The 27718-nt window shown below is 34.3% G+C and overlaps 1 protein-coding gene across 3 annotated transcripts in view; it reads right to left on the reverse strand.

Annotated features, from left to right (window-relative positions):
* Tenm1 (teneurin transmembrane protein 1) overlaps window positions 1-27718 on the reverse strand; it is a 529849-nt gene that overhangs the window by 210980 nt on the left and 291151 nt on the right. For all 3 annotated transcript variants that reach the window (XM_077107670.1, XM_077107669.1, XM_077107668.1), the window contains exon 11: window positions 25611-25811. In XM_077107670.1, coding sequence (XP_076963785.1) covers window positions 25611-25811 — 201 coding nt within the window. The remainder of the gene's footprint in view (window positions 1-25610; window positions 25812-27718) is intronic.

Raw genomic sequence — 27718 nt, forward strand, 5'->3', positions numbered from 1 at the left:
AGCTGTGGATGTGGCTCAGTGGTTTATTGACCCTGGGTTTAATCCCCAGTACCCTCCTCCTCCTCCCCCAAAAAAAGGAAAAAGAAAAAAAAATATGTCATGATGATAATAGAAAGACTAATGCTTACTCTCTCTCTTTTTTTTTTTTTTTAAATGTAGCTTTAGGTATAGAAGGACAAGCAAAGCAGTCAAGTTGTAACCAAAAGCTAGGTCCCTGTCCCTAATGCCAATCAATGCTAATTTAATAATGAGGAAATGGTTTTGAGAAAAAGGAAAAAGAAGGTTTATTTCTTTGCTAGCAAAGGAGAAACACAGGGGATTCCTGTCCCAAAGACTGTGACTCTCCTGATCCGGAGGGACAAGGGTGTTTTTAAAGGAACTCTTCAAGGGTTACAGTCCAGGTGTGCTCTGGTAGGGCATCTCAGGGTGCCCTGATGACAAGTTAGGATTCTCTTGTTAATTTGGGAGATATTCACCTCCCAGATACTCAGCAGGCATCTCCTTCCTGTAGTGGGTATGTTTGTGGTCAGTTAACTAGGGGAAGAAAAGATAACACTGTCTCCCTAATCTTGTTGGGGAGGGGGACAGGAAGGAGAGAGTAAAAATTTTTCTAAAAAAATATAAGCCTTAGAGCAACGTGAGCTATATTCCAAAGGTGAAGGTACCACTGTTAGAAGGTGAAGGGACCACTGTTAACAGAGTCAATGTTGGCTGAGGTATCATTTCATGCATATAGATCAGATATTCTGGGCACTTTATGATTGGGTGAGTTGGAACAAACGACTTATCCTCTCTGTGCCTTGGTTTGCTAATTTGTCTAATAATAATATTTTTTTCCACCGGGTTTTGTCATATGGAATAATGGTTGGGAAAGAGCTTTGAAAGTGTAATGCCATGCAAGGTAAGGTATTACCATATCTGGCCAAAACCTTTTTCCAAAAATCAACAGTTTCTAGGAAGAAGTGAGAAAATAATAATGCCATATCATAATATATCCTACTATTGTGTATAATTATAATGCACCAATTAAAAATGGCAATGCAGGAATTACCTGAGTGTGATTTTTGTTGTTGTTGTTATTCCTATTCCTCCATTTTTATTTTAGTTTTAGTAGTGACATGCATAGTCCTATCAGTTACTTGATATCTTTTGGATATCAATTAATTTCTATGAAATGTGGGTAAATCCTATAGGGAAAAGATACATATGGAGCCCTATAACAAGTATTTTAAATTTTGGAGGAGGGGCGGACTAGGGCTTTAACCTAGGAGTGCTTTACTACTGAACCATATCCTCAGTCCTTTTTATTTTATTTTTTTTGAGAAAGGGTTTCACTAAGTTGCTTAGGGTCTTGCTACATTGCTGAGGCTGGCCTTAAACTTGCAATCCTCCTGCTTCAGGCTTCCAAGTCACTGGGATCACAGATGTGTGCTACCATGCCCAGCTTATGCATATAAAATAAAAACTAAACTGAAATGGGGTGGCTGCCCATGTATTTTTACATGTTATGTCATTTCATCCTCAAACAAGTTAATATTAGCATATTCCTTTAGGAATGAGGACATAAACATTCCTTTCAGTGACTAGCTGCCAGAACTCAGATCTGAACCGGCCTTTGTTAGGTCACAAAAATGAAATATTTTAATGGAAGTTACTTAAAATATTCTTTAATCCTTGTCACTATGATAAGGAAAGAATTAAACAAAACCGCCTTTGGTTATGTCTAAGTGTTGTTAGCATGGCACAGCCATCTCATTTTACTGACCATTTTAATGGTTGAATTGAGCACATATCCATTCTGAGTGATGGCAAAACAATTGGCTATTAATATGGCAAAAAGTCCCAAATTAACCACAATATGGTCAATTTCAGGCTATGTCTAGTCTTCTTATACAAAGAAGATGCTGAGCATCTGTTTTCTGTGTCAGAGACAAAAGTCAATAGCCTTAAATTAAAATATGTTAAATACTAATTAGCTATAAAATGAAGAGTAGAAGCAACGTTTTCAACACATGTCTCCTTGTATTGCCTGTATTACAACAATCTGGGTAGTTTGGTAAACTTGCTGATATCTGATCCTCATTCTAGACCCCCTATGCTAGAATCTTGGGGTGGGGAGGGAAGTAGAAATCTGCATGTGCCATAAGCACTCCAGTTATTTGTGATACTTAAGAAACACTGCTGCAGCCAGGCATGGCCGCATGTACCTGTAATCCCAGTAGCTCAGGAGGCTGAGGCAGGAGGCTCACAAATTAGAGCCAGCCTCAGCAAAAATCAGGTGCTAAGCAACTCAGTGAGACCCTGTCTCTAAATAATGTACAAAATTGGGTTGGGGATGTGGCTTAGTGGTTGAGTGCCCGGAGTTCAATCCCCAGTACTTAAAAAAGAATGAATAAATCAATGAAAATAAGAAAGAAAGAAAGAGAAACACTACCACAGAGTCTGTCCCCTTGTAGAGCTTTAAGAAACACATTTAACAACTATATGAGTGTTTATTCTTTATGAGAATATTATAATGAAAATAGAACACATGGTCTCTACATACTGCATCACCCAGGGTATCCGTTTTATAAAGGAAATTGGTTTAGAGTTTTCCTTTCCCACTATTATATATGTGGTCTAGGCACAGTGCTAGGCACATAGTAAGCACTTGGTAAGATCTAAAGGATGGAATAAGTGGAAGACCTTAAATAGGCAAGTGACTTCACATGTATGCATAGGAACCCAAGAGGGGAAAAAGAAAACTACCTAAAATATTCCTATCTAAATGGGACAGGCTATAAAGTGATACATTGAGGGTCCTCACCTATTTTGTCTCTTTGTGTTAAGGAAAGAAAAGCCTCTAATGAGGGTAAGTGTTCTTTAGAAAGACAAGAACCCTAAGACATGAAATATCACCGTTAATAAAATCCGTAGTCTTAGGTTATTCTTACCTTTTTAGGTTTATTGTTGGAAGTACCAGTTTGAAGTGTTATTACTACTGATGTTGTTAAATAGGTTTCTTCTTTTAAATAAAAATTAAGATGCTTGCTATCTTGCCATATACCTTAATAAGTGTCCCTGAATAGGTATCACTAAATCGGAATGACAAAGTGGCTGGAGACTACAGAATACTAATGGATTTCTAATTGCTCCCAAATTTTCATAGCTGACTAAATTGAAAAGTAGCAAGTATGAGAAAAATGATATATGTGTAATAAAGGCAGACTTTCCAGAGAAGGTTTATTTTTGAGGTAACTGGAGCTGAAGCAGAGGGGAATTGAGAATTGACTAGCTATAACACAGAGAGGAAAGGGGGCAGGGAAGAGGTAATATTTCTGACCCTCCTGCCAGTAATATCAAGCAGCAAATGATCAAGTAAAGGTTGGCAGGCTAGCCTCTGCCTTGTAGGTTGCCTCGTTGTAACTCTAATACCTTTGACATATCCTATCTCTCAAATCAATGAATGACTGCATTAGGCCCTTCTGGTACAGCTTGGCTTAGTTCCAAAAACCTAGGGTTTTCCATCCTGCTGCTCTATGATTTTTACTTTAAATTCCTCTGGGACTTGAATTAAGCTTTTCTTCCTGTTATGATGATGATGTTTTCTATTTTTTTCCCAGAAAGGAAACTAGTTCACCAGTTAGTTTTTCCCTTGAGTTCTTTTAGAATATATAAGAAATACTAGGTTCCTGGAAAGAAAGAGTCTCTGGAAGAGACAAGAGGTTGTTAATGAGACTGAAGAGAGGATTCAATAATTAAGGGAAAGGAAAACCTTGACTCCATTCATAACCACAATGGTCCTTAAAAACCTCCCCTTCCCTTTTTGTGTCATCACAAGAAAGTAAGATCTTTAAGTAAAAACATAGACCCACACTTCTTTATCCTGTGGAACTACTCCTATTCTGGGGAATTCTGTGATTTACCTATTCCATCCATCATTTTCCTACTTAGAGAGGTATTGTCAGGCTTTCATGCTTTTTGAGCTAGGATGAAGCTTTCTGGATTGTATTGGTTTATCTATCCTATCTTTACTGATTTATCATGCCTGAAATTCTTATCTCCACTCAGTTGCTTTCCACACTTTTTTTTATCCTGTTCCATAGTCTGTCTTTTCAGTAACAACTTGTATTATTCACTTAAGCTTGATAACATGTTTTTGACACTTGGTAGTGCAAGTACTCATTCATTACTCAGTAGAGTTTTATATTTTTCTTCAGAGTTCTGCACATTTTGTACTATTTAATCCTAAGATTATTTTTGCTTTTGTGTGTGTGTTTTTTTCCATTATATTTTCTGCCTCCCTCTGCAACCCTGTTGCCACCACACTTTCTAAAAGCTTTGGCCTAATCCTTTTTCCTTGTCAAATGCCACAAACATCTATTTTAATCACTTGTTTTCATTTGCATATTATGTATCTGCTTCTTCATTTTTCTTATGTTTGTCTTTAATTACATGCTATTATAAGTAATTAGAAATAACATTCATATTGTAAAACTTTCCTCTATGGATGAAGCAATAATCCACTTTGAGCTGCCAATTATAGTTCCTTCTCAAGAGGGTAACCACTAAATCTGTTTGTCAGATATTCTTTGTAGATGCCTTTCCCGACATTTTCACAAATATATGTACATAGAGATATATAACTAGGTTGTGGGTATATTTTGGTCTAAATGATATGATTCATATATATTTTCTTAGAACTGGAAAATATATCCAAGACATATTATTAAGTCTAGATGGCATTAACCCATTCCTTTAAACTCATACATGCCATTGTAGTCTAGATATATTCTATAATTTAACCCTTTTCAAACAGACATTAGATTATTTTTAAACCTTTCCTATTATATACAATGCCACTTTGTGCACTTATGCCAATATTTCTCTGGGCTATTTCTTAGAAATGAAATTAATGGGAGGCCATAGGTTGTATGCATTTTAAATTTTGGTAGACACTGACTGATAAAAGGCTATATCTATTTAAATACCCAGAGTCAGAGTAAGAGAACACTACTTTCTCCATATCCTTGACCTATATGTCAATATAAGGAGTTAAAAAAGTCTCTTTTCCATTTGTATGTCCTTGATAACTAATGAATTGAGTATCTTTTCCTGTTGCATTCCTAAAGATTATCAAAATAATTTTGAACATATTTCAGAATGTCTTGTAGTAAAAGGTATAATATTTAAAGGCCAGAGATGTACCATGTACTCTGTAGGTGCAGAACAAATGACACAATCAAAAGACTTTAAGTGACTTCAAGAGTACATTCAGCTAACATTTCTGCATTAAAATACTGCCTGGATTGTTCCTGAATCTTTAAGTAAATGAAAAGTTGCTGATCATAACTTCCAAAAAGGAAATGCCATATTTACCATCATAAACTGTCATATTTAAAGTATTGTCTTCCCCAGTGAAATGCTTCTACCTAGCCAAATTTATTTCTCTGTATTTTACTTACTTTCTCTTATTCTAATTTTTAAGGAAGTGGAGAAGACCTGGTTACCATACACTACCCAAAACTTTTCAAATACTTGAATTCTATTGTTAAGTCTCTTCTGAATCCTCTATTCTCTGAAGGAACAAGGGCCTTAATCTACCCTCAGGGATCTTTTTATTCAGGTTTTAAAATCCTGTTGTTTGTATATTCTAAATCCTGAGTCCCTTAATACAAAATCAAAGCAAAAAAATTTCCCAATTTAGCAGAGACTGCTGTATTTTTGCCATCTTTCTTTCAATTCTGTACTTTATATACTTTGTTGTGACATCAGATACACATTTTAGCTTAGTTTTCGACTTCTTATATTATGTTAAGAACTTTCTATTATAAATTAAAAATCATTCACAAACATTTATGATGGTTACAGAGCATTCCAAAATGCATCCTAATTTACATACCCATTCTAATACTGTTATTATTTAAGTTGTGGCTGATTTTTTTCTCTTCTGAATAATTGCTGTGAATAGCCAAATTGCCAGATTGCTGCCTGGGAAGACTATATGGGTTACTATTATGTTTGTATATCTTGTTCCCAGAAGCCATGGGATTCAACACATAGTAGGTACTTAATATGTGCTAGTTTTCTTATGCAGAGCCTAAGTCAAATTCTCTCGAAAGGATGAAATAATAATAATAATAACAACAACAACTATTATTATTACTATTATTATTAATGATTAAGACCATAACCAAAGTAAGTATGAAATATCTTCATAATGTCACTGAAGAATAAATAACACAAGGAGTTAACTAGAGGGAGGGTAGAGTATATTCTGTCACTCCATTGACAAGGAGTTGCTAGAGACTCAAGTAGATAGGAGAAAAATAACAACAGAATTATAGACACCTATAGGTTCAGTACATATAATAGAGAAGTACAGATAATGTTGAAGATTTCATAAATCCCTCTCATGCAGGCAGGAGTAGCTGAAGAGGAATGTTTTTAACATGGAGATATCTCAATTTTTAAAGTATTTGGTCTTGATACTACAAATAGAGAAACCCTTTGCATAAGCTAGTTTGCACCTGAGAATAGTCTAAACAAATGAAAAAATCAAGGCAGATCACTTAAGTTTATTTGTGCTGGAATGTGGACTATTTAAAATCATACCTGTGGAAAAGTACTGGGGAATCAAATCTACCAATTTATGCTATATCCATGTATACCACAATTAATCTTTACTGTATATGTAATTAAAATATAATAATAATAATAATAATAATAATAATAATAATAATAATAATAATAGAAGGGAGGTCAGTAAAGTAGAACAAGCAGGTTGGGGGAAGAAAGAGGAGAGGGAGAAGAAAGGTATTGGGGAATGAGATTGATCAGATTATGTTATGTGCATGTACAAATATGTCATAATGAATTCCACTATTATGTGTAATTATTATGCACCAATTAAAAACACACCTGTTGTTTCATTTTATCCTACTAACTTTTGAGTTATACATACTAGGCTGAGATTATTCCTGTTTTTTAAATGAAGGAGCTAATATCTTGTAGCTAGTCAAGCAACTAGCTACATGTCTCTGAAATGATTTTTAGATCACTTTTCTCTCTGCTGCTGGGATCAGAACTGGAAGGCCACTTCCTAGATAATTACAACTACTTTCCCTCCTAAATCTAGTTAAACTGAAAATATTAGATTGAGTAATATGAAGATATTAATAGGTTGAACATCAGCAATTTAATACAGTTCAGTCTAATATTAGGAGTGGAAAAAGAGGAGGAGATGCATAGCCTGACCATTTCTTCCAGTCTAGGGTCATGAGCTTCCTTTGCACAAGGCTCCCAGGGTCAAGTTTTCCAATGATAAGAGGTTTGCAAGTCCTTTGCTGAATAAAGCTCTCATACTGATACAAGTGAAACAAACACAAGTGAAACAAAGACTCAAACTAGAAACCAAAACAGAGTAGCAAACCTTAGGCACAATTCAGTTTTCAAGAATATTTTAAGTAGCGTATGTTTTCTTTTCATTGACAATCCTTGCCCTTGCCAAATCAGGATGACTGACACTGTTAATTTGCAATTTCCTAAATTTCAAGAGGTTTTTTCTTTTTGATTGCTACATAATGGTTTACCTAATTATTTTTTTCAAGTTGCAATTTTTGATGTTTAATTTCAAAATCAATTTAAGATGTCTCAAGCTCCATTAATACACTGTGATATTGCTTCACTCATTTTCTAACGAAGCACTTACTTTAAAAAATGCATCATTCTAATGATTTAAAATTACTCTACAGTGCACATACCAATTTACAACTATTACAAAATTTTACATTTTTTTTTCTCACAGCACTTCAGTTTTAAAGATGTTCTGTATTTCAAGACAGAATGAGAGTTAACTTTTAAAAGGGCATGAATACAATTTAGAACCTTTAAAATTGTCTTCCCTCTTTGATGGATAATATAACTTAAGTAAATAAAAACTTAAGTGTTCAATGGGCATATAAAATCAGCTGAGAATGAGGAAATTATTATAAAATAATTTCTTCTATACAAACTAATAATAATATTCTTTATAGACAGACAAAAACTCATTGTGTATATATGTAAGTACAGCAATGTGTATGTGAATTCATGGCAAATGTGTTTGAGTATATAGGAGTGGGCAAGCACGTGTTTGAATCATGAATAAGTGTGCGAACCTGTTTAAGTATATGAGTAACTGTGTGAAAGTGTGCACCTGTGTGCAAAAGTGTATGTGTGCACATGAGGGTGTGAGGGTTGATTGTATGCATGTACCTAAGTGTGCTTAAGAGTATTGTATGAGTATGTTTGGATGTATGTATGTTTGTGTATTCATATAACTGACAGTTTGAATATGCAAGAGTGTGTCTTTCTGGATACATACAGGCTTGGAGATTAAATATCACTTGCATTTTTATATAGGCAGTCACTATAGGAATAACTTCACTAAATTCAGTATAGAATGGGGGAATGCCTCCCTAACTGCCTATAGCATATTATAAGATATTTGCATTAGACATGCACACAATTTATACCTCACTTGAAATTTGGAGGGAAAAATAGCTATACTCAAATTTGTCCCCAGGATTTTGCACCTGGTCATATCAGTTTAATAGATGTAAATCAGCTGCCAAAGTAGGGAAACATTCCTTCTTTATCGCTTTAAATTTTTTTTTATTACCTTATTCTCTGAGGATTCTTCACTCACAGCGACACTTGCCATTCTTAAAGCAATTGAGGGTACTTTTGAATTAATACTCAGAAGACTGTAATTATCATCCATTTTTACCCCAGACCACCCTTGAAGTTGCAGAGGGCACCAGCCATATTTCTGAGACCAAATTAATGCTCATTCATTGACATATTTCTCTTCTGTTGATTAAAGCATACTGCTTTCCCTTTTTAGAAGGGAAACCCCTAGGAGCTAACACAAACATGTAATGAGTCTCAGGTTCAGGGATAGAATCGCTACATACATTATCTCATTTAATTTTCTCCACAACCATGCAAGGTTGTGTTAGTTCTGTTTTTCAGATGAGGTGTTGTGGCTCAGAGAGGTTAAATAAGTTGTCTAGGGTCATGTGGCTAATTAGGGGTGAAGCTGTCATAAAATTCAGATCTGTTTTTGCATTACACCAGATTCAATCTTTTTGAATGAATGTGAAGGGATGACCCTTCCAGAATTTATATCTTCTCTTACTGGGCATGGGGTTTATTGGATGCCTACTACTCTCTGACTCTCAATTGTCTTCTCTAATGATGCCTAAAAACTTGATTGACATCAACTTAATATCTACCTTCAAGGCAATAAATAAATTAATGAACCATACTTCCAATTTGAAGCCTCCCTTTGTACTCATTTTAAAATATACTGGCTGGATTGATTTCATTATTTTAAAGTATACTGGTTGGATTGATTTCATTGTTAAACTGCTATGTGCCAGAGGTTTTATACCATTATACCCATTTTATAGATACAGATATTGAAATTTCAAGATATTAAATAATTTGCTTAAGGATTTATAACCAGAACCAACCAACTCTACATCCCTTCTGACAGTCCTGGATAAGCTTCTTTGCCAAGATCTGGGTAAGTCCGTGGATCTAACAAAGCTTGTTTTTCCATTTATAAAATGGGGACAATGGTATTCTTATTGCAAGAATTCTAGGATGAGAGACAGTATACAAAAGCACCTTGAAGATAACAGCTAGTTGATACATAACTGATACATAACAGCTTTTATCTGAGCCATTAAAGTTAATGATAACTGTGGGCATTGTCATTAACCCATGAAGTTCTAATTTTTTCAATTCTGCCAATATTGCTATGAAATTGACAAAGATGATTAAATATGCTGGAAATCATAATTTAGAGCTTATATATTATATTAATAGTATATAATAATTATTATATTATAATTATATAATTAGTTATGTTGTATATTACATAATTACATTATATATTATATACCATAAGTTTTTATAAGTGTTCCACATCTGGGACAATGGGACAAACTGGGTTAAATAAACTTAACTTAAAAGGCCCTGTCTCCTACTGACTAGGTGTTTCAAGGCTGTTGAACATCTCTAGGAGTTAATTCCTTATTTAAAAAACAAAAATAGCATTTTATAGCACCAACTGTGTTCCAAAGAGCACTACTAACTCTGTAAGATATAAAGAAATGTGAGGCAACATTGTGTTTCCTGATCAAAGATTTGTGGGAAACTTTGGTGAGCAGATTTCCTTATGAAGAGCTTTTTTAGAATCTGTAATGTGCTTTGTGAATTTCCAAATTGGGGGTAACACATGTAGTATTTTTCCTTCCCCTCCCCATTGCAGAATGTTTTATATTTTCCTATTCTATTTTTGTGGTAAAATGGTTATATAGAAAATACATTGGAAATATTGAAATGTCATAAAGTTTACATATATACTATTTTAAAAGCATAAATATAGTAACATCTCAATAAATTCAACACCATTATTGTTATCCTTAGCATAATCAACATTATAACCACAAAGAAAGAATAAGTTAGGAGGAATAGATCCAAGAGATTTATTATATAGTATGCTGACTACTATTAATAACAATATGTCAGACAACTAAAAATTGCTTAGAGAGTAGATTTGAAGTATTCTCACAACAACAACAAAAACAATATGTGAGGTGATGCACAGTTCAAATAGTTTGATTTGGCCATTCCATGATATATACATATGTCACAGTATCATGTTGCATACCATAAATAAATTTCTGCTTATCAGTTAAAAAATTAATTCAATTAAAATAAAATTCCACCATGGTGCAGATGATCTGGACCAGAAAATGTAAGTCTAATAGACTCCTACAAATAAAGATCTACAGGCTCCACACCAGAGGATTCTGTTTGTTAGATTGGGGTGAGCTGGTACAATAGAGGCAGAAGCTTCTGTAAAAATATACTATATAATAATTCTATTTAAAGTATTTATTTGGATTACATAAGTTTTTTAAGAGTCACCAAATGGTTCTATGATGACTAAGATTTTTTTTGAAACATCCTAGGTTGAAATTTCAGGTAAGCACCCTGTTCTTACACTGCATTTTCTGATTGGTTTTATTGTACTCATGAGATTTTGTATTTAGCACCACTATCATCGTATGTATCAGAATTTTACCTCCTTTCCTCTCCACTTATCTAAGAAAGAGAAACAACTAAAAACATGACAGGTATAAGGTAGACTTCTGTTGAATGTCTGACTTATACAACTGGACTTTCTTCCTTTTCAACATGATTCAGTTCCCTGGCAATCTGGAAATAATTTGCTTTTGCCCTTGTATATCTCCTGTCGGGGTACACACAGTTTGCTTAGATATATGGTCCTTTTAAAATCATCTTTAAACTTTTATCCATTCTCTGCTCCTTGTGGTAGAGTTAATCATATCTTAGGAGCTGAATTCCAGAATGGTGGTGGATCCTATTGCTTTCTGGCAGAAGTCTTAAGGGACTGTGTGGGTTGTTTCCCCATGAACCAATCTTTTAGAAAAAGATATATTAACCCAAAAGGAAAATTCCTCACACAAATAAAAAATGTATTTCTGCATCGAACTTGCTGGTCTTGAAAAAGATAAGATGTAGGATAAATCTGCAAACAAATTTGTCTATATCCAGCCTAGGGGCAAACTATAGATTGTGTTTGCTGTATAAGGTTATTGACTAGGGTTACAGTCTCCTTTACAACTAACATCCTTAAGATGGATATCCTGAGAAAAGAAGAATATAACAATTTCTTTACTATTTTAACCTCTGGTATAGTAGTTCCAGAGCTTGTCTGCATTTATGATTTGAGCAATGATGTAAGAGGTCTGAAAGGTTGAGATGGAGTGAGAGGTTTTCACACTCTATTGGGAATCCATTGACTCTCAGAAACCATTTCAACCCTGCCTTCATATGTCTCACATTAGGGACATGGGTTCATTATGGATGGACTGATAATAGTTTAAATGAATATGTTCATTCTCTGTCTTATTGTCTCAGTATCTGGCTTGATAGGAATGTAGCAAAAAAAAAAAAAAAACAGAAAAAAGTTCTGGTAAGGTTAATGTGCTGACCTGCAAAAAAATTTAAAAAAATAGAAGAAGATATGTGGCTTTTTCATAATCAAGTCTATTGATGAAAAGCTTTTTTGCTAAGTGAAAACTCACCTTTAATATAACCTTGTGAGAAGATCTGAATTTGGTTGTTTTATTCTATAAATAGGCCAGGCACTATGGCAGTTACAAGATATGAATTTGGAGAATGAGGCCTTGGCAGCTCAGATGTCAACTGACAACTTGGTGATCCCATGCTGCCTCTATATTCTAGTAATTTCTTCTTATAGAACACACTTGATTTTTGTAAAGTTCCAGCTAAATAAAACATTGGAGGAAGATTTCTTGGCCTGAGAATCATCCAAGGAAAACCCTGAATGATGAGGTCTAATCCTTGTCAGTTTGTTTACTATTATTATCTCTATGTGTCTTCTGTCTGGGTGAACCCAGGTTGTGTCTAACTCAGTTTATTCCATTCAAGTTATAGACCTATTACTAATATATGTTTAATATATTACCTATTATTAATATATGTTTAATCTAAAGCATATGTTGATTTCCATCTTGAGAAGTTGAAAGACAAGGTTTTTCCGGTCTGTTTTATATAAGAAGTAAACTAATGGTAAGGATTTAATTATGCTATTATTGTTACACATTTGTACTCTTTATCATCTTGTGCAAAACTCTCTCATTGAATTGATGCTTCTCCTGCCTTAAGAAATGTAAATATAAGAATTCTTATATACTTCACTGATACAATTTTATTGTCAAACTAGAAGTAGATTTAGTAATGGGGGCCCTTGATGCCTTATTATTGCCAAAGAAGATTGATGCATAATTATATTAAAAATCAAATCATCATTTTTGGTGGACAGTCTCCACATTTAACTGACTTTGTGTGGAATTTGAAAATAATTGGTTTAATTTGGTTGTATTTTTCAGGGTAAACTTAGTACTGGCACATGTTAAAGCAGTGCTGTCAAATGAAGTGCAACATAAACGTTAATATGAACCACATATATTTTATATTTAAAATTCTCTAGTAGCCACATTAAAGAGTAAAAAACAAGTGAAATTAATTTTAATTACATATTTTAATTCAATGTATCTAAGATATCATTTAAGCCAGTGTTCAACATAAAATTAATTAAGAGATATGTTAATTAACTTTGAGTAAATATTGAAGAGGTTTGCAGGCAAGTGTCTTACTGATTTCATTGCAAATAAGTTTTATCCCATTCATCTCTGTCTGGAGAGCAATGATTCACATAACTGATCATGTCCTTTTGTGTTGGTAAGGAGGGAGCTAGAAATCTATGTTGAAATTACATGTTAATTAACTGTGCATATGGCTTCCTTAAATATTACATTTTCCAGCTTTCTTTGGAATTAGGTGCATTGACATGACCAAGTTATTGGTCAATTAGCTATAAGTGCATGTTTTTATCAGTAGCTTCAGTGAAGTCCTCTTTACAGAGGGTAGAAAAATACTCCCTTCCCCCGTTGCTTCATTCTTAAAATGAGGATGTCATGATGGCTGGAGCACAGACTAACAATGTGAACTATTAGGACAAGGGTCCCATTCTAGGGATAGTACAGTGGTGAACTGAAAGAAGCTTTCTTCATGGAGTTACAGATAAGCTCTATACTGCCTACTTCTAAATTTTTGTTGTCTGAGAGAAAATCACATTTGTTTCTTATTTAAGCCACTCTTTTTTTTCTTGAGGGGGGGTAACTCCTGTCACTGAACTCTAATCTTAGCTGACACACAAGGAATATAAATTTTCCTTGAATGTGATTTTGTAATGAATAGCAGAGCTCAAAGTAAAGGCAATGGAAAAAGAGAACAACTTCTTTATAGCCAGATTTTCAATAATACATCTATCTGTGTTCTACAAACACAGGAAACAACACCATTTGGGTAGGGACAAAAGAATGTAATGACTGTGGAATAGAAAGAATTTTCACACTCCTTTAAGTTAATTCAGCTTTACAATGTCTGAAAATGAATTTCTTTGAGACAGCTACTAATTTATCTCCTACTTACAAAAGATTTGTCTTTGAAATGTGTCTTTACAATGAGAATTGAAATATAATGACAATAATAGCTACCATTTTTTATTATAATTTAGTGCCTACTATGGGAGTAGCACTATTCTGGCTGATGTTCATACATTATGTTATTTAACCCTTGCAACTACCTTAGAAAATATGAATAATTTCCCCATTCTACAGGAGAAGCTCAGATACTCCAAATAACATACCGAAGGTCACACAGTAACATAAGCACAGTTGAGATTTTAATTCATTTCTGTCTGAATTTTTCTATGCTGAATATCTGACAATTTTCGTAACATTCTGAGTGTTAAGAAAAAGATCCTGGGATCTTTCCCTGCATATGTTCATTGCCAAATTTCTAGATATTCAGTGGAAGTGTTTACAATGGAAATGTAACATATGCTGAATTTTAATAAATTTCTCTGAATGGTATATTGGTCAAAATGTCTAAACCAAATATCATGAGATTTGTCATATTAACAATGTACCTAGTGACCATACATAGTTATTTAACATTCTGAGAACTGTTTCTTAATCTATAAAAGTAGGATGCAGAATTAGGTGGTGTCTAAAATCTCATCTAGTGTCAACATTCTACAATTATTCCAATGAGTCTATGAAAGAAGAAATGAACAAAAGGAAGACTGTTGGAAAATAAAATAGGCAATAGTATTTAGAGTGCCTGAAGTCATATTACTTGACATGCAGAAGTCAATCTTAAAAATGAATGAACCTAGCAAAGAAGTGTGGGTGGCTTGCTCTGATTGTTGAAACTTCCTACTCTTGACTCCATTGTTATCCTTACTGTTTTTGAATGTTATGGTTTCCAAATTATCTTTTGAAAAATACTTTTCAAAATGTTCTTCGATTGCACACTAACAGAACTGTTTTGCTAGCAGAGTGACATCTTCTGGTATTGTTTAATGTTTACCTATACCTCATTAGAATAAACTTTTGATATAACTGGAACTTAACAAAAATAGTTCTCTTCTTAGAGTGGAAAAATGCTAATTACTAAAAATAAATCGAAATGTGAATTTAGCTTAAAAGCACAATTTGCACATGTGTAAATTGAGACCTACAGTGGTCAATGTGTCTAAGACTCCATGGTGAATCAAAGACTTGTCAGGACAGTTGGGGCCATCTGCTTATCTGGGTGACCTAGAGTTTTGATGAGGGTCCAGAGTAGGTACCAAATGTGGGAATCAATCTAGAAGAAAAAGTTCAATGTACAGTCAGACTAGAAGAAAATGGTCCACTTCAGCCTTGGGTCTATTAGGATGTTAAATAACAAACCTATTCTAAAACTTAATGGCCACTAGCCAAGTTCAATGTGGGTTTGGGTCTGAATGTATGCTATGTTTGCAACCCCTTAATAAAAAGCTAACTGTAAAGGGAGATATTTAAAGTTTATCAAAATCTTATATTGCAGGCAAGTTTTTGACAGAAACAAATGTAAATCCTCTCCAAAGGAATACTTTGTTAACATATGACAAAGACAGAATTTTGGTACATTTAGGCTCACAATTAAAAACAAAAAAACAAAAAAGCAATTCATATACAAGGGTTGATTGAGAGAAACAACAAGCAATAAACTCAGACCCACAAAAACTTCTATGTTATAATTTACCAGATACAGTGAATAAAATAGTCATATTTATTATATTTTAGAGAAAAATAACCAAAAACAGGATTAAAGAGCTAAGAATTATCCCAAAATAATGAGGCATACTTGAAAAAAAGGCAAAACATATATTTTAAAAACAAAAATTACTGAAATTAAGAATTTAATGGAAGCTTTAACATAGCCAAAGAGAGGTTTAGTGAGCTTGAAGACCAATATGAAGAAATTATCTACAAGGTGACCTAGAAAAGGAAAGAAATGAAAAAAAAAAGAAATAAAAGAGATGGAGGCTAGATGAGACAAAGGGGACTTCTAAAAACAGATCACAACAAATGCAGGACAATAAAGATTCACAAAGACGATGACTGAAATTTTCTATAATTCATGAAAGTCATGGGTCCTTATATTCAAGAAGCTCAGTAAATCCTGAGCAGGATAAAAAATTAATGTACATTGAACTTTAAGAAAGGACATTGGGGTGTGAATAGCTCTGCCTCAACTCTAAAACATACAGGAAAAAGTAATTTGCTTTGCCAATCATGTGAATTTGTTTTTTTCACCTGTAAGATGAAAAAACTATTATCTATCTTACTTACACCTCGTAAGCATTTGACATTAAGAAAAACCTTTTTGCTAGGTTACTGGAGACTTGGTAGCAAGGGCAAAAGTCAATTTCTTTTTCTAAAAAATATTTATTTTTTAGGTGTAGATGGACACAACACAATGCCTTTAATTTTTTTTATGTGGTGCTGAGGATCGAACCTGGGTCCTGCCCATGCTAGGCGAGCACTCTACCACTGAGCCACAATCCCAGCCCCAAAGTCAATTTCTTTACAATACACTCAACCATCCATTTAGAGTCTTTATGAACTCAACTTTATTAGGTTTCTAAGTGAAAACTATTGGCCTCTTTCTTTACTAAAGAACTAATCTCTGCTATTCCTATTCTTCTTGTCCTTCTATCTTATAATTCAAAGGAATATGTACATAAACCAATTATCTGAAGCAGACTTGTAGGTATTTTGTATCATTAGAGTTCAATATAAAATCCCAATTCTATCAACAACCTTGGATTATGGCCATGATGATGAAGTAAAGAAAATGGGTCAATAAATATTTGGAGAAAAATTAAAACTATCAGTTAAATGCAGTATATTTTTATTACAGAAATAATATCATCCAGCTTATTTTGGGGAGGTATATAGGGTGCTCCATACAACTGATTTTGGCACACAGGACTGAGACAATTAACTATGATTCATTCCTAAATCCTGGTCACTGATTTTGCACAATTGAATGCTGGTTTCCTACTATCTCTCTTAACCTTCTCTACAATGAAATGTTTCTACATCTTCCTGCCATTACAAGACTGCTATGAAAGCCCGGTGAACTGTGAAAGTAGGCATCCAGGTGGCCACTTTCTCCACAGGATCCCATGCACAGGGAAAATTATACCTTTTGGATTCATCCTTTTCTGAGTCTATTTTCACTTCATGTAGCTAAATATTAATTTAAAAAATGGCAAATAGCTAATGTACCTGGACTCCAGAATAAGAGTTTGAGTAAATGAGAGGAATACATTTAATAGTGAAACACAGCACATGCATGTTTTTCTTTGATGTTCTTATTGGTCTATCCAAATGCATTCCTTATTATACTGTACTTTAACCACGTTTATAAGCACATATTCTCACACTCAGGTTTACTTAGATTTTTTTCTTCATGATTGCCAACTTATTTAAATATGTCCCTGGTTTGAAAAGCAAATTTAAAGCTTTAATGTCCTGAAATAGTCAGTAGAGTTAGCTCAGATTTACAGAGAAGCATCTGCAAATTTACCTCTTACTTCAAACTTGTCAAATTGTCAAAAGTTTCACTGCAGTTTTACATTGCTGCCTCTTAATGATGGCATAACAGATGTGGTTTTTATTGTCTCAGAGTAAAATGTAAAAGCATTCTTTTGAAAATATTAGATATTTGAAGTGCTTTAAATTACCTTACAATATATGTAATGTCAGGGCCATTAAATGAGCTGTTTTAAAAAATAGAAATTTTAAAATCTGAGAATATTTTTGGGTTCAATTTCTATTTTCACTTCAGCCAAAAAAAGGCTTGGGGGTGGCAAACCATGTCTGAGTAGGATGTGTTGCTAGGAAATCATTATAATAGTGTGATTTTTTTTCCTATTTCATATCTACCTCCCAAAGATATTTCTGTGGATTCAGTCTTACACACTTAATTTAACTTGTAATTCTCTTAAGGATGCTTTTGGGTTGCATTTCTAATGTCACCAATGAACTTCATTTACTTCAATAAACTGGAGTTAATGTTTTGACCTCACTTTAGTGTTAATGGCATAGCTGCCATGTTTCAAATAGAGGGTTGTTTTATTTAATCAATCAAATCAAAGTCACCTTAAATTTTATCTTATTCTTTACTGAGTAGAAAAATAATTACTTTAAAATAAATTTGAGCACAGGCTATTATACCTTGCATATCAAGTTAAAGATAATTAAGCCTATATGCAAGTCATAAGCCTTTTATCTTTTTACACTAAAAAAGCACTATAACCCTCTCTCTCCTATCATATTTCAGTGATGACTTGTCTATATCTGAACTTTTCTTTAATCTCAGGGAATCTGTAGCATTATGATATATTAACACTGTTGCTCAGTAATAAAAAGAGAGTTTTTTCCCTGAGAATTTAGCTCCTATTCCTAAGAAATATAGGTGTGTTTCCAGAACACAGAAGGAAAAGTACCTGAAATCCTGGGGTCCAATTCTAGTTACATTAATGATTTCTTTTCTATTGAAGATGCCGAATTCTAGTTACTTTATATTTGAGTGGGCACACCCTTTAGTGACATGATGAATGAATGCTACTCACTCATTCCTAGAGAGAGCACCTGCATTACATTTTTAACAAAGCCTCTTTATCAAATAGCATGTATAAACCTGCCATAAGTGTAATATTTGGAAGAAAATAATACTTGTGTAGACACAAGTCAGTTTAAAGGGCATCATCAATTTCTGGAAATTGTGAGAAAGTGATGCATTACATGTGCTAGACATACAGTCAGATGAAAATCTTTTGATTATTGGCACTTTAAATACAGGAGGAAACTAATAATGTTTTTAAAGCATATGCCCTTGTATAATCAAGGAAAGTTTCCCTAGCAACAATAATTATATGAGCTTCTTACAACTTCCTCCTCTAATTATCTGTTTTATTAGTAGATGCATATCACCATCCATTAGGGAACACTTAAAAACATAATGAGACATTGTTATGATGAAGATATATATATATACACACGTACACCCATACATATATATACATATATATATACATTTATATTTGTATTATGTGAATCTCCATATACATAGGCAAATCCTCAAACAATATGGTCTATATATCAAAATGTGGATATCCTTATAATGAGAACAAAAACATTTTCAATTAGTATTTCCTCACCATAAACATTATGAAGTTAAAGGAGTTTATAGACTGTCTGTGAAAAATTAATAATCAGTGTCAATAGTCTAATATACAGGATCAAGAATCATAGATCTCAATGTTGAAAAAGACATCCAGGACCTTTTGGCTAATCTACCATTTCACAAATGAGGCAGCTAAGTTTCAATAAAATTAAGTGAGATACTAAAAGTTCTTGTTATGTGCATACATGCATGTACACATGTGCATGCACACACATACTGTGTTATCTCTCTGATGGACAAGATAAATACATACCATAGAATAGCTTAATAATAAGTATCTTTATAAGAGACCCTTTTAACATCTTCAAGAACTAATACTCTTTGGATGAGGTACATAATGATAGTCTTTTTGTATGATATTTTTCTCATAACCTATAGTATGTTTACAAACATCTCAGGGCCTAATGCTATATATGCAGCTGATTCATTATTTTCTAAGACACACAAGAATAAGAAGATATTGTGGTGGAGAAAGAGCAAGACTTGTCTTCTTTTTGTAAGTGCTTACCTCTCATGAATTTTTCTGTTATTTTCAACAATAGAGGAAATGTCTCATAGGAAGTTTCATTAAGAGAGAGGATTGTAAAGTTTTATTTTATGCTCTTCTCAAAGAACATGTGATCAGGAGAAGCCAGATTTTACAAAAGAAATATAGTAGACATGTTTTACAATGCTGATCTCAGATGTTAGGGCCAGTACACTTAGAAAAGGCTAAATGTATTACTGTGATTTTTACAGCAAGGAGTTACGTTTTAAGGGAGCACGATTTGACCTGTGGTATATCCAAATCCAAACCATGATCTAACAAGCTTCTATTGTATTCCTCTTGAGGTATTTTTAAAGACTAATGAGTTAACCTTTGTGAAGTACCATGAGACTATCAGTTTAAGAAGTCTATATCAAGTATCAGTTTAGGGCTTCTAACAATATTCATACCTAGAAAAACAGACTGAAAATAATCAGTAAACCATTCACTGAAGTCCCCGTGGTATCAGAGCAGCACAGTTAACATGCTAACAGCTAAGCTTCATGTGCTTAGAGGAAGAAAATGATCAATGGCAAAGAGCATATCCACCTTTGAAATGACACAATCCATTATAAGAATCAGATGTTAAATTGCTTCCTGTACTGAGTGCACTCAATTAAAAGTCTGCACAGTGAGATCATCTAGATGGTTAAATATGCTCTGTGGGAACAACCTTTATGGAGCTTAAAAATCACAGAAGGACCATTCCTACCATGACACTGGAGATTTGGAAGGCATTTCCTTTTCCTATTTTTCAATTTGGTAGTTTTATTAGGAAGCCTTTTGCCTGAGAGGCTGCTGAGTTTGAGATCATACCTATTCACCCTTTTGCTTCTGTGAGGAAGATGTTTCCAGTGAGCTTTTCTATTGGGCCCAGAATAGATGAATGCAGCTTTGGTTCAGGATCTCTGTACAAAAATGTGCCATTCATGCCCTTGGTATTTGAGGTCCTTCATCTCCTTTTTCAGTAAGCTAATTTACTCACCTGAGTTCTGTCTCCTTGTCTAACTTCTGTCTTCCACGGGCAGGAGTGGAGATAGCAGGGTGAAAAGAATGCTAGACATAGCATGAAATCTGCAGACCTGGTTTTTACTCACAGCTTTGTAACTAGCCAGGTCTTTGATGTTAGACCAATTATTTAACCTCTATGATTCAGTTCCCTCATGTTTCAAATACTCACATATTTCTTTTTCATTGTTTGCTATCTCTCCGTGCCAGACTGCAAGCTCCACTAGTGGAGAAATCTGTTTTCCTTACTGATGCATCCCAAGAGCACAAGACATGGCACAAAGTAGTTGCTCAATGAATTTTTTTTTAAATAGATGGACATTTCATGTCTCAATCAGTGGTGTTAGTTATACATGTAATCTCTCAATGTAGACATCAGAGTTAGTTGAAGTCCCTGTCTCCCTTTACAACCATAGAGTCACCAAGTCCTATTTTTTTTAATTTTTTAATATTTATTTTTTAGTTTTTGGCGGACACAACATCTTTGTTTGTATGTGGTGCTGAGGATCAAACCTGGGCTGCACGCATGCCAGGCGAGCGCGCTACCACTTGAGCCACATCCCCAGCCCCCAAGTCCTATTTTTTAACCTCTATCACAGCCGTTCTTTCTTTTTCACATGCACTTAAATTCCTTTATATCAAATTTTCCACTATTTTTTATTATTTTCTTCAAACTCTTTCCAGGGTGATTTTAAATGGTCACCCTCTTTAAACTCCTCCTATGGTCTTCTCATAATCCTCAGGACCACATAAACTCTTATGCATGACATACATGGACATTCACAATCTAAAGTTTTTTGTGATCACTTCATATACCTTCAGATAATGTTAAACACTCCTTGTACATTGTATCTTTCTCTTTTAGCACTTAGTGCAAGATTTTTCATGTTTTTCACATTTGTTTCCTAAATCATATTTATTATGCTTTATTCTTCTTTATATATTACCTCAAATACTGATGGAGATATAATAGTGGCTCAATAAACATTTGCCAAATGAAAGGAAGAGGTTAGGCTAGTGAAACAGTTCTCATGTGCCTTGAGGAAAACCACCTAACCTCTTTTCTTTGGTGCATTAGAATTCTCAAGGATGCTGAGGCAAGTAGACTAGACACCACCATACTTGAGGAGCACTGAACCAGATTATCTCTATACTTCCTTCCAGATCCAGTACTCTATGGGCCGGTGTAGCTCTCTGTTATTATAACAAATATCTGAGATAATCAACCTACAAGGAAGAAAGGTTTACTTTTTCTCACAGCTTCAGAGGTTTCTATCATGGTTTGTGGCTCTGTTGCTTTAGGGTGTGTAAAGAGGGAGTACTTCATGATGGGAGTGTGTGGCAGAGGAAACTGCTCACCTCATGTGAACCAGGAAGCAAAGGAGAGAGAAGGAAGAAACCAGTACCCCTCTGAAGGCATGTATTCAGTGACTTAACTTCCTCCTACTAAGTCTTAACTCTTTTAGGTTCCACTACCTTCCAATAGTGCCATGGGCTGGGAACAAACCTTTATCACTCCTTTGGGAGGCAATACATATCTGAGCTAAAATAGAAGCTACCATTTTCTTTCATCATTTTTGCGAGTTAAGGGTTGTTTGGAGTGAGGGAAGAGTAGGGTGGTGTTTAGGGTACCAAATGTGAAAGAAGGAAAGAGGGGGATTGGAGAAGAATGTTCACACCTAGCCATTTTCTCTCCTTCTGTGATTTTCTTTGCCAATAGAATTGGTGCATGGCTTTGCATGTTAGGGAGTATGGGTGAGAAGGGAAAAAAACTCTCTATACATTGAACTTAATATTAATTCATTGGAAATATAAATATTTGAATTTACTTAACTGTCAAGTGGTGCTGTACCAGAAAATTTACTCAATTTTGACATGGAATCACTATTCAATCAATACATGCTTAAGTAGTCACAAAGAGGTAAATGTTTGACTCAGTGCAAAGAACATAATCATGATAAACACATGTTCTCCAGGATTCTGACTCTCTTTATTCTCATTTTCTGTATTCTCGCTAGAAATCAAGGACATGCCACATGCCTATGATCTGAACTATGTAAAAAAATGTTTGCTTCCAGCTCAGGATTCTTCTATAAATTTCTTTCTTGACTATCAGTCCCTCACTGGACATATCTTTCTGGATCTTCTGTGGATACCTCTAATATCCATAAATTAGCACCTTACCTGACCCACCTGCCTCAAGCAAGGGTTTCTGCCTATATACTCCTTCTTTCTCAGTTGTTGGTACTTCCTTTTACCCAGTCACCTGGATCCCTCTCCCATCTATCACTGATTTGTCTCCACCTAACCTTTCTCATAACAGCAGTTTCAGTTCAGACCATTCCCACCATAATGTTCTTGCACTACACCAATAACCACATTGTTCTTGCCTCTTAGTTCCCTATACCATTTATCTCCAACTGGTCTTTTCAGTTGCCATTAGATTGAACAATTTTAACTGCACTGTGTTTTAAAGCACTCAATGTTCTCATGTTGTGTCAAGAGGAAATGTAAATGTCTTAGCATACTTTGTGAAGTTCTCTATATTCTGGTCCCTGCTTTCTCAGAGGTTTAATGTCCTTCTTCACTCCTAGGTTGCAACTAACCCAATGGCTTGCAAATATTCAAGTGTTTCATTTAGATTCTTAACATTGTTTCTTTAGTTTAAAATGTTCTTATCTCTCTTGCCCATCTGAGAAACATGAATCATCTTTCTAGAGTTAATTTGAGTGTGAAGACTTCTGCAATGTCTTATCTGACTATAAGGTCTTTTTTCACAGAAATAACTTACTCCTCCCTCGTTTGTGATTTTGTGGCTCATGGCCCTGGACATGGCCCAACAATGATGTTTTTATATGTGATTAATTAGATAAGGGACTCCTAGAGGACAGCACAGTATTGTGGTTAATGCAGAGACTGTAAAGCCAAAATACCTTAGTCCAAATTCTGATTCTAATACTTGTTATATGGGTAACTTTGGGCAAGTTATTTCACTCACCTCGCTGTGCCTCAGTTTTCTCATCTGTAAATTGGGCATTACTATTGTACTTAATTCAAAGTGAATTCATGCACAAATTACACTTAGAATAGTGACTACTGTGTGTACAATAATAATAATGCTAACATTAATATTATTTTACCTGAAGTTCTAGGCTGGAATACTATATCTGAAACATGGAAAGATGGAAGGTGTTCAGTAACATTTTGTTCAATGTGTCTCTCCTACTAGACTATAAAAAATCATCTGTGCAAAATCTCATCCATCTCATTTACCACTACATCCCTGGTACCAAACACTATGCCAAGCACATAACAAGGATATGTATATTTATTAGATATATAAATGAATGGTTTTTAAGATTTGCATTTCTTTATTATTAGATTATCTTAACATTTTGATAATTTCCTGAAGTTTTAAATTGCAATATTATCTCTCATATTATTTCTATGTGAGGCAACAAAATTTTAGTGAAGTTTGGTTAGAATTATGGTAAAATGTTATGTTAGAATTAATTCTTTGAATATTCTCCTGCTGTTTCTTTACTGTAGATCATGAGCTAATTCAGTGGTACCAACAGTTCCACAGTATACTAATTTTTTTCTGCTTACCACATGTCATATTACATCCTTGACAAAATTCATAGGCAAAGGCTTTTTAGAAATCACCATTTATTAATTCTGCTCATTTAATGAGCATGAAATCCCGAGATAAGAAAAATTGTATATAGAATGGCCCATTCTTTACAGTGTTTACAATTCAGGTGGAAAACAAGCCATGTGCACGTATATCTACATCACAATGTATTCTGTGCTTTCTATCAATACAGATAGGATATATTTCAGGGATTCTCCTTGACGTGATCAGGAATGGTTTTATGGGATGACTAAAATTGTAATTGGTCTTGGTGGATTTTCCTAGGGGGAACAATAATAACATTCAATGCTGAGAAAAAGACATGGAAAACAAGTGTGAAAATAAGATGTCTTGGGAGTAAGGAGTGCATACAGATTATTTGGGCAGAAGGAGGAATTTTTTATTTTTTAAAAAACATTTTAAATCTTTTTAGTTGTAGTTGTCAATATCTTTATTTTATTTATTTATTTTTATGTGGTGCTGAGGACCAAACCCTGGGCCTCGTACGTGCTAAGTGACTGCTCTGCCACTGAGCCACAACCCCAGCCCCAGAAGAAGGAATTTATACAGGAAGCAGAAGTAGAGTGTAGGCTAGACACAAGAGATTTGGAATAGTTTATGGTAAACTTTTGACAACAGGCTAAGATACTTAAAGTTTATCTGCAGACAGTGAAGAGGTATGGAAAATGTTGGGGCAGGGAAAGGCAAAAGGAAAGCAAAGTTATAGAAATAGGAATTGTGAAGCAATATGGCAGTATATACAATGCAGTGGAGTTCTTGGTTAATTTGTGTTTTCAGGTGATGGGACATCAAGTGCAAATGCCTGATTTCTCAAGTTTGGGGAGATAGAGTTTTGAAACAATCTGCATAGCACTGATAGTAGGAGACTTGAGAATGAATGAAATAACCAGAGAAGAATACAGAAGAAGAACAAAAACTTAAAGACACAGACCTACCACAATGAAAAACAAGATGAAAAAACAAACAGTAGCATCCTGTTGTAAATGAAATGCAGTAAATACTAAACCTCATACCGGAAAGCATCTTATGACTCACGAATGTATACTTATACAAAGCTCAATATATTTCAGGAATAATAAAACTAAAAACTATATATCAAGGCATATCAGAATTTAAAAAGTACTTTAAGATAGTTCTCTCTTAGATAAAGGATAATTTAGAACTTAGGAGCAGAAGAAGAAAGAAAAGGAAATAACTCCAATGTACCTGTTGAGCAGTCAGATCCTGTCCACTTGGGATCACAGTTGCATACTCCAGAGTCCAGAAGAAAAGTCCCATGTCCTGAGCACTGCTCTTGACATATAGGAAGTGGAGTTTCACAGTTGACCCCTCCCCAGCCAGTTGAACAGTGACATTCTCCTTTTACACAGATGCCATGGCTGGAACACATTGGATCTAAGCAGTCCTCTGAAGGTCCAAATAAGGGAAGAGGGAAGGTTAATAGGGAACAGGTGCAGGATAATGAAACTGAGATACTTACATTGATTTCCTAGTATTCTATCATTAATGTTGCTTTAATTGGGCAATAAAATGACTCATGCAAACATTGTGTTCAAACCATAAGATTATTAACACTTAAAAATATGGTGGAGTATCATAGAGGTTACAACCCAAAATTAGGAGAAGAAAATCACACATGCTATGTGAAATTGTGAGTAGTGTGTAGCAACCCTACAAAAATGGGTGGGTGGACCCCACTCTGGGCCTTCAACAGGAATTCCTGTTTTGAACAAAGGTCGAAGAATTTCTGGTAAGTCATTCCTTATCTTTTCTGAAATTGGAATTAGAACTCCAGAAATGACTTTAACTTGATGTGTCTAGAGGAGTTAACACACAAAAAAAAAATAAGTTTGGATTATTCAAGTTATTAGGCAAGGTTACTGCTGTTTGTATGAAATAATAGAATTTACAACAATTTATTTTAACCTCTCATTTATTCCTTAGAAGCACTAAAATGTGACATTTTAAACCTAATTCCAAAATTATTTTCTTTATGATTTCTCCTTCTATCAGGACACTGTGACATAGTTTCTAGTGTCTGAGAATATAACAGACTCGATTCCATTTATCTCTGTTTCTGTGATTCTGGAAAATTTTCTACATTTTAACAAAAGTATAAGCCATTCTGGAGGTAGGTTCCTGTACATGCCTTGGGGAAAACTGTTTTGGGCTTTTAACCAAGTAACATTTTTACAGCAAAATGGAAAGGTTAACTTCCAAATTTCTAGTCTTTGTATACAAATGGAACCAAACTATTATAAAGAAGATGAATGTTTTGAATTACTTTTGCAGAAATAGAAATAGACTGTCTGATACAAACTGTTTGCATTTGAAAGACTGGCTTAGTTGTAAGGTGTGACTTGTGGCCATGGAACAGACTAAGTCTAACTAAGCACTATTGTAATTAGTGTTATTGCCATTATAATTAACCCAAGATCTCAAGGTCATTAGCACAATACTTTAATACCTGAGCTAATCAGTAAATTAACACACAAAGGCACATCTAATTTGATTCATCATTTGAAGGGAGAAAGTATGAAGTATAGATCTTTTTTAGAAGGAGTCCATTTTGTTATCTTGAAGTACAACAATCTTAATAAACAAAATAATATTTAACTTAATATATGTTATTTTCTTAAGAGGGCTGTTCTATTGTATTTATGTAAATCATCATGTAAGTTATATTTAAATCAGAGGCACAAAGTCATGGAGCTAAAGGGGCCAAACATGGATGAAACGGGCTGGATATAAGAAAACAGGGTGTATTGGGAGCAAACTGAAACCAAATGTCCGGGTTAAAGGGAACTGCTGTTACTTGGCTCTAGTAGATTACCATCATGTTGCAATGTGGGCTCAATATCATCAGATTTTATAGTGGTCAAGAGTGGCCAGAAATAGCAATTTCTATATGACACTCCTCTACTTTTAAATTTTGGTAAAAGCATTCTAAAGGGTTTAATCTCATTCTAGTCTATAAACAAGGAAGACTTTAGCTTTCCACCTCCTGTTAGCAATAGTAGAATTTGGGTTTGAAGATTATATGTGTTCCAATGAATGGTATTGGGCCTATAGTCACATTGGACAACAAAAAAACAACATGGCACATGTAAGACAAACAAAATCCATCTCCAGGCCCAGTTCAGCCTGTGGGTTTCTGCTCAGTCATGTCTGAAGTAAAATATTTTTTCTATTGTTTACAAAATGTGTGTATCATTAAATCTGTTGAGCATTGTTCCTTGCTATTTTGGTTGTACTAAGAATTTGGTTAGTGACCTCAGAGAAGGTAACTTTAAGCTAAATCCTTTTTCAAGTGC

Source organism: Callospermophilus lateralis, chromosome X (assembly GCF_048772815.1).
Source record: "Callospermophilus lateralis isolate mCalLat2 chromosome X, mCalLat2.hap1, whole genome shotgun sequence".
Classification (NCBI taxonomy): Eukaryota; Metazoa; Chordata; class Mammalia; order Rodentia; family Sciuridae; genus Callospermophilus; species Callospermophilus lateralis.